The 12370-nt window shown below is 34.3% G+C and overlaps 1 protein-coding gene across 28 annotated transcripts in view; it reads right to left on the bottom strand.

Moving 5' to 3' along the window:
• Positions 1-12370, bottom strand: part of DLG1 (discs large MAGUK scaffold protein 1) — a 236920-nt gene that overhangs the window by 41570 nt on the left and 182980 nt on the right. For all 28 annotated transcript variants that reach the window (XM_077883967.1, XM_077883970.1, XM_077883977.1 and 25 more), the window contains one exon: positions 637-751. In XM_077883967.1, coding sequence (XP_077740093.1) covers positions 637-751 — 115 coding nt within the window. The remainder of the gene's footprint in view (positions 1-636; positions 752-12370) is intronic.

The following is a 12370-nucleotide window of genomic DNA, read 5'->3' as shown; positions in this document are numbered from 1 at the left end:
ATGGTATCTGTTTACTATTATTAGATTTATGCTATCACATTAATCTATTATAGAAAAATAACATGCTTGTCTTCTCCCAAGTACTTAAAAAAAAAATACATGCAGAAATTTCCTGAATTTGTGTTATTTACTGAGGCTATTCACATTTTAAACTATTATTTACATAGGTTCTCTTTGCTATTATGGAAATTAGATAGAAATCTAATCATAATTACTCAGAGAACATTATAAAGAATAAAAGTAAGTATTGGATGTTATGACATACCAAACTACAGTATAGTCACTCACTATTATTCAAGGGGTTGTATAACTTTCATTAATACAATAATAATAACATTTCAACTCTTGAAAGACACATATAGGAAATGAATCATAAAATAATGTTTCCTTGGTATGTAATATATTTTTCTTTTTTAAAAATTTTATTTTTAAACAATCTCTATATCCAACACGGGGTTCAAACTCACAACCCCAAGATCAAGGGTTGCATGCTCCAGTGACTGAGCCAGTGCAATGGAGTATAGTCAGGAGTCCCTGCAACGTATTTTTCTATATTAAAACTAAGTCATAGTAAAATATGTGAAGACTTCTTGCATGCATAAAAGGACTGTCATAGTTAGAAGTAAAAAAATTTACCTGACATAGAGGGATCGCTTCTGGCTAGTTCGAAGAGAACCTGATCCTGAACTAATGCTACTATTCATCATCTGCTCCCGTAAGTCATGTATTTTGGCTTCAAAACGACTGTATTCTAGATGGGAAAAAAAAATTTATATTTACAATCTAAAAAATAAGTTACTTGAAATTAAAGTATTAAATATGTTAGCTATCTTATATTTGATTAAATGTGGTTAGAACCTTAAAAGAGTAAAACCTGTATAAGATTTTGGCCAAAATGCAAATTTCAAAAAAAAAATTAACAATTTTCTGAATGTACTGTAAGTTAGAATTGGCTGAATTAGAATTTTCTCATATGCTATTTTAAAGTTCTTATCACATTTAATCAATTAAAAGACAACTTTCATTCATCAAATACTAATATCAATCTCGTATTACTGTCGATTTAACTGTAACTTTAAAAAATTAAAACTCATAATTTTAATTTTTATACTTAAAAAGAACAATTCTATAATGATTTGTAACCAATGCTTTGTTTACTGCCTTTTTCCCCTTGAGGAAATCATTACTTCTATGTGCTTAAACACAGAATTTGTGTGTAGTCAATAATATAGCAAAAACATACCATAAAAATTAAAAAATTAAATTTACTTCAACTCATTTTATAATTTATAAATTTTCAAAATGTCAAAATAAGACACAAAGTAATTTGAATAGACATTTTAGGATTGTTTTTATGTAAAAACAAGTATGATTTGGAAGATGAACTATTTTAAAAACTACATCATAATAAAAACTACTAAGTATTAGTAAAACCTTAAACACTTTTTCAAATACATTGCAATTACACACTTAACACTCTTATATCTTCTTCTCTATTTGTAATAAGCAAATTATTTTCTAGAAATTTGGGTAGATCTCATGAGATTTTCTTGTAAAACTGGTTTTATAGCAAGAGCAAATACCTTGCTTGGGAGTTTGCATAGTTTGTATACTCTTATAGAGTAAGAATAAGTATGATTACTGTGGAGTTATTCTTCCTTTCACCATAGTCACCAAGTTTGTTTTGTGGATACTAAGATTAACTGAATCAACAATTCATCAAAAACTCAAAAACATTTAAAAGCTCACATTAATATGTAATAAAATGCTATTTTATCATCCTTTAAAATATAGTAGAAATTAAAATATAAACGTAAAAAAAAATAAAATAAAATATAAACGTTATAGACTGTATAATGTATCCATTATAATTCAACAATTAACAATTCATGGCAAACTTTGGTTTGTGTAGACACAGCTAAGATATAGACAGATTGATGGAGATATAGATAAAAATATAAAGTGAACTCTGAACTAGTTTATACTAGTTCTTTTTTTAAAGTTTTATTTATTTAAGTAATTTCTATACCCAAGGTGGAGCTTGAACTGACAACCCTGGGATCAGGAGTCGCATGCTCCTCTGCCTGAGCCAGCCAGGTGCCCTTATTTATACTGGTTCTTCTAATTAACACTTAGTCTATTCTCTCTTATATCTGTATGTGCTTTATTGCATAAGAATTATCCTAGTTCCCAAGACACTAGGAATAACAGAGTACTGGGTGGTGACTTCATTTTATCCAATATTACACTCACAGCAGCCTTAAAATAACAACAACAAAGACCATGACATCATTATTGAAAACAGCTATTTACTTTCCCTACTTATTATCTTATTTAGAGCATGGTCCAGTAGGGAGATATTACTTTCCCTACTTATTATCTTATTTAGAGCATGGTCCAGTAGGGAGATATATATATATATATAAACAAACAGCTTAATGGCTAAATTACTCAGAGTAGCTTCTCCCTAGGTATTACTGTTGCAAACTGGATATAATATTTACGTTCATTGTTCTTATTTATTTCCACCTTCAATTTCTAGGGGTTGCTTTTTAAGTTTTTCATTGTTTTTAATAGGTAGGTAAAATAGTTCCAAGGTCATATCTGTAAAATAAAGATATTAAAAAAGTTTAGCTTCTAGTTCTCTCCTACCCTACTCTGTCTTCATTATATATAGACATTTACAGAAAGGTTTATTCTTCCAGGAGTGCCTGGGTGGCTCAGCTGGCTGGGAATTCAACTCTTGATTTTGGCTCATGTCATGATCTCCAGGTTATGAGATCAAACCCTGCACTGGGATCTCTGCTGAACATGGGAGTCTCCTTAAGATTCTTTTTCCCTCTGGCCCTCCAAACCCTCCTCTGCCTCCTCCTTCTAAAAAAAAAAAAAAAAAAAAAAAAAGAAAAAAGAAAAAAGAAAAGTTTTTTTCTTCCATTTTAAGTAACAGAAGCAGATACACATGTATATGCAAATATATTTACACACAATATGTGTAATATATGTAATTATATATACATTTCTTATTCACACATACATACACATACGGCTCCTTTCTTAAACAGTAACCTACACATTTCTTCCAATATGCTTATTTTACTTAACAGTAAGTATAGCAGTAGTCTTACTAATAGTAAGGACACTGTATATAGTAGCATACATAGATGCCTCTCACTCTTTTTTAATAGCTGTATAGTTCTTCTGCATTAAACCATTATCTCTTACTTACAACAAAATATGGTAAAGAGTCAGATTCTGGTTTATCAGTAAATTTGAAAATTGTTTCCTTTGAACAATTAAGATAACTTTTGATATGACTGAAGTTGTTTGATCTCAGTTCTATTCTCCAAAGATATGTGCTTGTATCCCACATGTTCTTGTACTATGTGGCCTTGACATTCCCCCATCAGGAGGGTGCAGTCTAATCACCCTCTCCTTGAATTTGGGGTGGCCTTATGACTCACAAGCAAACGAATATGGTAGAAATGATTAAATGTGACTTTCAAAATAAGATTAGAAAAGGCCATAAATCTTTTGCCTGTTTCTTTAGGGATGCTTGCTTGACCTGGGGGAAGACAGATAATATGGAAAAAGTCTGAGAACCCTCATAGCACCATGCTGCAGAGGTCCCATGATGGTGTTCTGAGCCCAAATTTCTAGCCAGTTATCACCGAGGCTCAAGACAAAAGGAGTAAACCCATTTTGGACCCTCATCCAGTAGCTGAATCCCATTAAGTGACATCAGTCTATGCCACAAAGACCAACCAGACAAAACCGTGACTGAATTCCTCATCTACAGAATCCATAACATGGTTACTGTTTTAATACACTAAGCTTTGGACAAGTTATGAAACAATAGTAACTAGAACATACTCTTGCTATGCAGTCTATTTCATTTGTTTACACACACAAATACAAAAGAAGAAGCCTTCCTAAATTTAAAAATACATTAATTAAATTCCTAAAACAAGGAATTATATAAATACATTTTATAAATGTATTAAGTAATTTCAAACATTAATATTTTGTTCTTATAAAATATTCAGATATTTCATAAAACAGATTTAAATAAATTTTATACACTTTCAAAAATAAATACATAAATATAAAATTAGGGAAGTTTATTCTTCTAATGGTAACCTTTTGTTTAGCTTTTGCCCCCTTCACCATGAGCAATCTCTCAGAGCTAAACTGAAATATCCTTTTATATACAGTTAAAACTTTAAAGTAATTAGAAAGCTTATGTTATTTTCATAGCATCTCCAAATTTTCCCCATTTTCTGATAATTGTACTGTATCCAAACTATCAAAGCATACAGTCTTTTCATATCATATACTCTCTTCCTTACAACTATATTAATTGCTAGCACTAGTCCTTAGAGATCAGCATCTCTATCATTCTGGGTGTCTGAAATTTATTTTCTTCTCAGAGTGTTTATATGAACAATATCACTGAATATCAATCTGTTATTTATACATTTGACTTCCGCCTTTATATGTGAGAGTCTATTCTATTCAATTTCTTTGATTCTTTGAGTATGTTGACTCCCACTGTTTCCTATAAGCTATTGCTGATGAAATTCTAATAACTATCTCATTTTCTTTCCTTTAAAGAGCTTTTTTTTTTTTTTTTTTTAAACCTTTGGCCTGGAATTCCACTGAAATTTTTTTTTTTTTATTTTGAGATTTTTATTATTTATTTGTGAAGTTAAAAATGAGTGATAGAAATTGAAAGCTGCCATACAATTTTTGGTTTGTTCCCAATTTGTTTTCAGTTTCATTGCTGTCCTGAACAGATGGAACAGGACAGACCAGTCCTGGGAGAAGGGAGATGGAAAGCATCCCAGGGATTGGAACTCAGCAGAAAAGGAAGAGCAGAGAGGCTGAGGAGCTTGCTGGAGGTTGGAGAGCAGGATGTGTGTATTTTTCTTGTAATTCCAATAATTTTATGAGAATATTTCTCAGTGCTGGTTATCATCTTAGGTATATAGAATATCTTTTTGATATATAGTTTGTTTTTTATTTAATTTTAGGAAGGTTTTCTTGTTTTTACATTGTTAGTATTTGTCCTATATGCTTTGTTTTAGTTTTTTCCTATGAGACTTCTGCATATATGTTGAATATTCTTTGCCTACTTTATCTGTCATTCTCATATCTTTCTTAATTCCCTGCTTTTAAAAATTAATACATTTTGAGAGTAACTTGCCTCCCTGATGTCTCATCACCCTTGAATACTTTATAGGAAATACTATGTATTTCCTATAAATAATGGAAATTTTCTTATATTAACAACAAAGCCATCAAAATAAAAAAGTAACATTAATACATCTAATGCCCACACCCCACTAAAGTTTCCCCAATGATGAATGCGCTGTGCCTCAAAGGGGGCTATTTTTTTTAAAGATTTTATTTATTTATTCATGAGAGACAGAGAGATGCAGAGACACAAGCAGAGGGAGAAGCAGGCTCCATGCAGGGAGCCCGACGTGGGACTCGATCCTGGGTCTCCAGGATCACACCCCAGGCTGAAGGTGGTGCTAAACTGCTGAGCCACCCGGACTGCCCAGAAGGGCCTAGTTTGAAACCATGAGTTGTCATATCTGAGCATATGAGCATTTAGTTGTCGTATCTCTTTAGTTTCCTTCAGACACAGCAGTTCCTCAGTCTTCCCTTGGCTTTGTAATCTTGATACTATTGAAGATTACAGGTCAATTATTTTGTAGACTGTCTCGCACTTTAGGTTTGTCTGATGTTTCCACATGACTAGATTCTGGTTATGCAAATCTGGCAGGAATCATGGAAGAGATGTTATGTTCTCCCCACTGCACTCTAGCAGGTAGTTTACAATTCTTTTTTGTCTCATTACTAATGTTATCAACTTTTAGCACTTGATTCTCTGTGAAATTACTTTTTCCCTTTGCAAATGACAAGTCACTGAAATCATATACACTTCCTCCATTCTCATCAAACCTCCAACTAATTCTATTTTTTTTTATTAGTAAAGACTCATGATTTCAAAGTTTACTTAGTACATTTTAACCTCAAATTATTGCTCAATTTAGCCAGTGTGAACACTTTCAAACTGGGTATTCTGTCCTTTTTTTTTTTTTAAAGATTTATTTATTTATTCATTCAGAGAGAGCGAGAGAGAGGCAGAGACACAGGCAGAGGGAGAAGCAGGCTCCATGCAGGAAGCCCAATGCGGGACCCGATCCTGGGTCTCCAGGATCACACCCCAGGTTGCAGGCGGCGCTAAACCGCTGCGCCACCAGGGCTGCCCGTATTCTGTCCTTTTGACATATCTCCATCATTCCTCGAGCATTTCTTTGCTCTCTGGCACAGAATATTACAGAGTAATTCTAGTAGTTTCCTTGTCCCACCCCTGGAACTGGCCATTAATCCAAACAGCCTTGGGGAAGAGTATTTAGAGGCCAAGATCTGAGTGTTAGGTGTACTCACTGCTATTGGTCGCAGGCTCTCTCACTGCATAGGGCTAGAGAATTTTATACACACACACGTAAAATAGACACACATTTATAACTATAGTTATGTTTATATAAATTGAAAACATGCTTATACCAATTTCTCCAATTCTAATCTAATATAGGTTTATATTTAAGTTTTCTCCCTTTCCATATTTAGCACTATTCTAAAAATGAAAATTACAGATAACATTACCTTCAGCATATACGTATTCATTGGATCACTCTCTGTATGTAAGGAGTCTTCTGTCTCTACTACCTTGACTGGGCTTTAACCAGTCTCATGTGTTACCTCCTCACTCTGCTCAGACTCTGACTCCTCACACCAGAGCAATACCCCACACAGAAGTCCTCTCTTCATGATTAAGTCCTAATGGGTCACCATAGCTGTCTCCAAACTCCCAAATCTGTAATGCAGATAACTACCCTACTATACTCCAACTAATGGCTTTTATGACTAAGTTGATCAGGATATGGAAGGTAAGGAGCTCTTATTTTTGATTTTAAAAAATATCCTCATTTTTACCTACTTACTTTAAGGAAATATCATGCTCCTCTTTGTTAAACTTAATTTTTGAAATAACATTTTTATTTTTAATAATTTTCAAAATTTTATCAACTCATTTACATTGTTCTTTCAAATACTCCATACTTAAGGTTACACTTTTCATTTATTTCATGGGCATGTTTTTCTGGCATACTTTCACTGTGGAGATGTTATTCTGATCCTTATTTTCATATTTCAAACAGATTTCTTTCTTTTTTTTTTTTAGCATGCTTTTATATATATATTTTCAAGATTTTATTTATTTATTCATGAGAGACAGAGAGAGAGAGAGAGAGAGAGAGACACAGGCAGAGGGAGAAGCAGGCTCCATGCAGGGAACCTGACATGGGACTCGATCCCTGGTCTCCAGGATCACACCCCAGCTGAAGGTGGCGCTAAACCACTAAGCCACCTGGGCTGCCCTCCAACAGATTACAATTGGATTCAATTGTCCGTTTCTGTTGTTCATTTTTACGTGAAATTAGTTTTCCTGAAAAAAAATTTTTTTTTTATATTTTATTTGAGAGACAGCACACAAGCATGGATGCACAAGGGTGGGGGGGAAGGGCAGAAGGAAAGGGAGAAGTAGACCCCTACTGAGCAGAGAGCCCAACATGGGGCTGGAGTCCAGGACCCTGAGATCATGACCTGAGTTGAAGGCAGATGCTTGCTTAACTGACTGAGCCACCCAGGTGACTCAGTTTTTCTGAACTTTTAGATAAGCCTATTTTGGATCAGGATGCCTTTTCTGTCTTCACAGGTCTGGAGTTCCCTCATTTGTTGTTTCGGACAAATGTTCAAAGATACTATCTCACACTGAGATTTCCTAGTGGTGTATTTTCCTCCTACTTGTCTGTACCTTCTGTTTCCTTTGGCTCTATTATCCTTATACTCCTGAATCTGGATTTTATTCTTAGAAGTTTTCCCTTGATTTGGGGTTTTGTACTGAAATGGAGCTATCATTGGTTAATTGTGTTGGAGGGCCCAGACTGTTCCATCTCTCTTATACCACACTGTAGATCCCCTGTGCTTAAAATGTAGATTGTGCAAAAACCCTTACAATTGTAGGTGCTGTTCTCAAATTGGGCACTGCCTTTTCTAGTGAGTACTGACTGGCTTTTGGGCTTCTTGTGCTGCTTCCCCTTGTACAGATCCTGGTAATATAGGGTCTCACAGCTGTTGAGAACTTGTTTATATTTGCTTGTATTTGGGGCTCATGGGGATATCCTTTTACCTAGTTTTGTCAGAGATCTGTTAATAAATTTTGGTTTTGCTATCCATTTTTTTTTTTTTTTTCTGGGAATAGGGGAGGCGGTAGTTCTGGGCAATTCAACTTTAAATCTACTATCCTATTTTTAATTTTCTATTTGTCCCACTGCTCTATTAATCCATTAGTTTAGTGATTGTCCTAGAAAATGATTAGGAAATGGTAAATTTTCAATATTTATACTTTTGTTAATATTTTAATCTTTTTTAAAAATTTTAAAAGATTTTATTTATTCATGAGAGACACAGAGAGAGAGAGAGGCAGAGACATAGGAAGAGGGAGAAGTAGGCTCCCTGTGGGGAGCCTGATGCAGGACTCCATCCCAGGACCTAGGGATCACAACCTGAGCCAAAGGCAGATGCTCAACCACTGAGCCATCCAGGTGCCCTTATTCTAATCTTTTAAATATCTAATTTGTACATTTACTCAGTCATTCATTCATTTTAAAACTTTTATTTTTTAAGTAATTTCTACACCCAATGTGGGGCTTGACTTAACAACACTGAGATCAAGAGTTAACGTGCTCTCCCAAGCCAGCCAGGTTCTCCATAATTTCATTTTTAAGGATTTTTTAAAAAAAATTTTATTGAGAGAGAGAGAGAGAGAGAGGCAGAGGGAGAAGCAGGCTCCATGCAGGGAGCCCGAGGTGGGATTTGATCCCGGTCTCCAGGATCACACCCCGGGCCGCAGGTGGCGCTAAACTGCTGCGCCACTGGGGCTGCCCCATAATTTCATTTTTAATAATGACTCTGTTTAACAACTACTTTGCACAATTCCCGAAAATCTGACAATTTGGCTCTTGTAAGCCATTGTATCACAGCTCTTATACAAATGCGATGTCTGTGCTTCTTTAGCTGAGTTCCTAGTTTTCCTTCACTTTTGCTTGATAATCCCTTACTGACTTAACAGCTCTTGTTCATTATATTTCATACAGCATTACTAGTTGTTTTCAGTGATTTTGCCAGTTGAATTAATGAGAGTTCTAATGACTTAAAACATTATACATTTTAGAAATTTAAAAACTTTCTGTAAAAAGAACACATTTTTTTCCCCCCACATTCTTTTTTTTTTATAGTAAAGAATACTCTTTCCTAAGAAGTAACTAAGCTATTACAAGTAGCAGTTAAAGTCTCAGATATTCAACATTTAAGATACTGGAGTGTTAAGTCAATTTTGTTAATTTCTTAAATTTGTGTCTCAAATTTAGTACTGTGTTTACTTTATTCAGATCTTCTTTACTTACTATTAAAATCACATCACAACTTAATCTAGGAAAGCTACCACTGGGAGAGAGTTGAAATGTTACACAGAAAGTTTTCTCTATTCAATATTCCAGAATTTCCGAACTTTGTCATCAAATATATTTAGGGAAGTCTCTGAACTGCTGGCTACAGGTTAAATAATATATATGCTTATAAGAGGAGAAGATAATGTTTAATAGATGATTGTCTGCATTTTATTCCCCTTTTCAACTTCTAATCTTTGTTTTGACCCTGCCAGAAGTGAAAAGATGGAAGAAATTAGGGGAAGAGAGTGGAAATAAATTGTACCTCCCCCAATCTCTTTGAAACTTCCAATCCCAACTATGAAATATAAAACTCATTAATGAGTTTATTTAATTTAAAAACTCTATAATGAAATATATTAATTAAATATAGAACTTAACATCTGAGAGCAGTACCTCTCAGAGAATAGATAGGACTGATTTAAAGAAAGAAAAAGGGAACTGTTTTGAGTAAGAAAGCAGGCTGCTTAGGTAGTAGAAAGATATAGGAAGGAAAGTAAGACACTAAAACAAAACTTAATTAGGAAGCCACTATAGGAAATCACTATAAGAGATGACAAATGCTTTTTTACAAAGAAATGCCACTGGTCCACAATAAAACCTTTCCATTTAGTCTGTACTTCGACTTTCTTTGGTTGTTACCAGAAGGAATAAGGGAAATAAAATGAGGAAGCTGGGATTAAAACTCTACTTCTGCAGTTGAGATTGGCTGATTTATGCAGTTGAGATTTATTTTATTTTATTTTTTAAAGATTTTACTTATTTATTCGAGAGAGAGAGAGAGAGAGAGAGGCGCAGAGACACAGGCAGAAGGAGAAGCAGGCTCCATGCAGGGAGCCTGATGTGGGACTTGATCCCGGGACTCCAGGATCACGCCCGGGACCGAAGGCAGGTGCCAAACCACTGCGCCCCCCAGGGATCCCCTGCAGTTGAGATTTAAATTAAAGCTTTGGAATTCAGACAAGTGGCTCTAACTAAACCTCTCAATTTTTCTAGATTTCGTTTTAGCCATTTAAAAATTAGGAATAGGGATCCCTGGGTGGCGCAGCGGTTTGGCGCCTGCCTTTGGCCCAGGGCGCGATCCTGGAGACCCGGGATCGAATCCCACATCGGGCTCCCGGTGCATGGAGCCTGCTTCTCCCTCTGCCTGTGTCTCTGCCTCTCTCTCTCTCTCTCTGTGACTATCATAAATAAATAAAAAATTTAAAAAAAAATAAAAATTAGGAATAATATAAACTTCAAGAAGTGTTTTTTTCTTGCAGAAAAAAAAATTAAGACAACCAATAGGAAAGAAAAAGTAAGTATCATGTTAAGTTTAATTATTTTTATCTCTTTTTCCTTTAATAGTGTCATTGCAATATAATCAATTATTTTTTTAACCAAAAATATAGATTAAAGGTCTGAAAACTGATATAGTACTAGTACACTTGAGGAACAACAAGATAGAGTATTTGAGGTTAGGGCTTTTCAGGATGTGAGGACCCACCTGGAACCCAGAGTTGTCATAAAGATTATTTTAAACTGAAGACATTAGAGATTCAACGAATAATAATAATAATAATAATAATAATAATAATAAAAACAAAAAAGCTTTCCTGGAGCTTCCCTTATCTAAACAAAAGAAGCAACTTTGGGAAGTAAGGCAGTTATAAATCCCTTCTCCTGGAGAGTACTATGGCTTTGAGATGGAAAGACTACTCTTAGGTATACAGACAAACATTATCACAAACTTTCTTCTAAAAATCTATTTGTTTATACCGTAGAAGGTTTTTCTTTCCACTCTTTTCTCCATACTAAGTTAGATATATAAGCCATGAATGAGCCCTACCTTCTTTTGCTGGCTCCTCCTAGGCATATAAAATAAATCCTTTCTCATGTGAATCTGTCTTTTGTCAGTTTAAGCTGCAGGCCCCAGCAAGTGAAACTAAAAGGTTAGAGAGCCAAGTTTTTCCTCTTCTACAAAGAGGCTAGAATAAATCTTAACCACTTAATAGCTGTGTAACTGCCATTATTACTTAAACTTTTTGTGCCTTTGTTTACTCATCTGTAATGTAAAATGGAGATTAACAGTGCCTACCTTATAGGCTTCATGGGAATTAAAAGAGTTCATAAATGTAACAATGTTAACTATGGCTAGTACCATATTTGGCATACATTTTTTTTCTATTATATTCTATTACCTAACTCATAGGAAGTTCTTGACAGATCAGGAACTATTTGCCAAAATATTGTAACTTCTGAATATGGAGTCAAAAACAAGCAGAGTAATTCCAGGGCCTGTGTTTGATTAGAGCTATAGATTCTGAAAGATAAAAACTTACTCCTACCAAAAGCTTACCTCTTTGCTCTTTGTCTGCTTGTATGAATACATTTATGTCAGACTATCAGTGAGGCAGAGAATCCCAAGGGATTCATCATTAGTAAAGTGAAGATACTAACTACAGAGAGATGAATGATTATCAGTGTTACTTTATACTTCTTAAAATGGTCAGTAAGAGAGAAATCTGAGCCTTCAACTTATATCTTTGGCCTTCATAGCAGTTACACATTGATGATGTGGAATATATATTTTTATAAAGTGCTGTACAACAAAAATACATTTATTAAAAATACATAATAATAAAATGAAACATAAAACTATACTATCACTGCCTTATAAACAAACGTATAAGAAGCAATACAACAAGGAGGAGACAGGTGCTTTCAAAGTACCCAAAAGTTTTAAATTTTAACTCCTATTTTTGGTCTTCTTTTTTTTTTTAATCTATGATGTCATTTCTTCTCTGCCCATC

Source organism: Canis aureus, chromosome 35 (assembly GCF_053574225.1).
Source record: "Canis aureus isolate CA01 chromosome 35, VMU_Caureus_v.1.0, whole genome shotgun sequence".
In the NCBI taxonomy this organism is placed as follows: Eukaryota; Metazoa; Chordata; class Mammalia; order Carnivora; family Canidae; genus Canis; species Canis aureus.
Note: the sequence above shows the minus strand (reverse complement) of the source record. Positions and strands in the feature narration are given on the sequence as shown.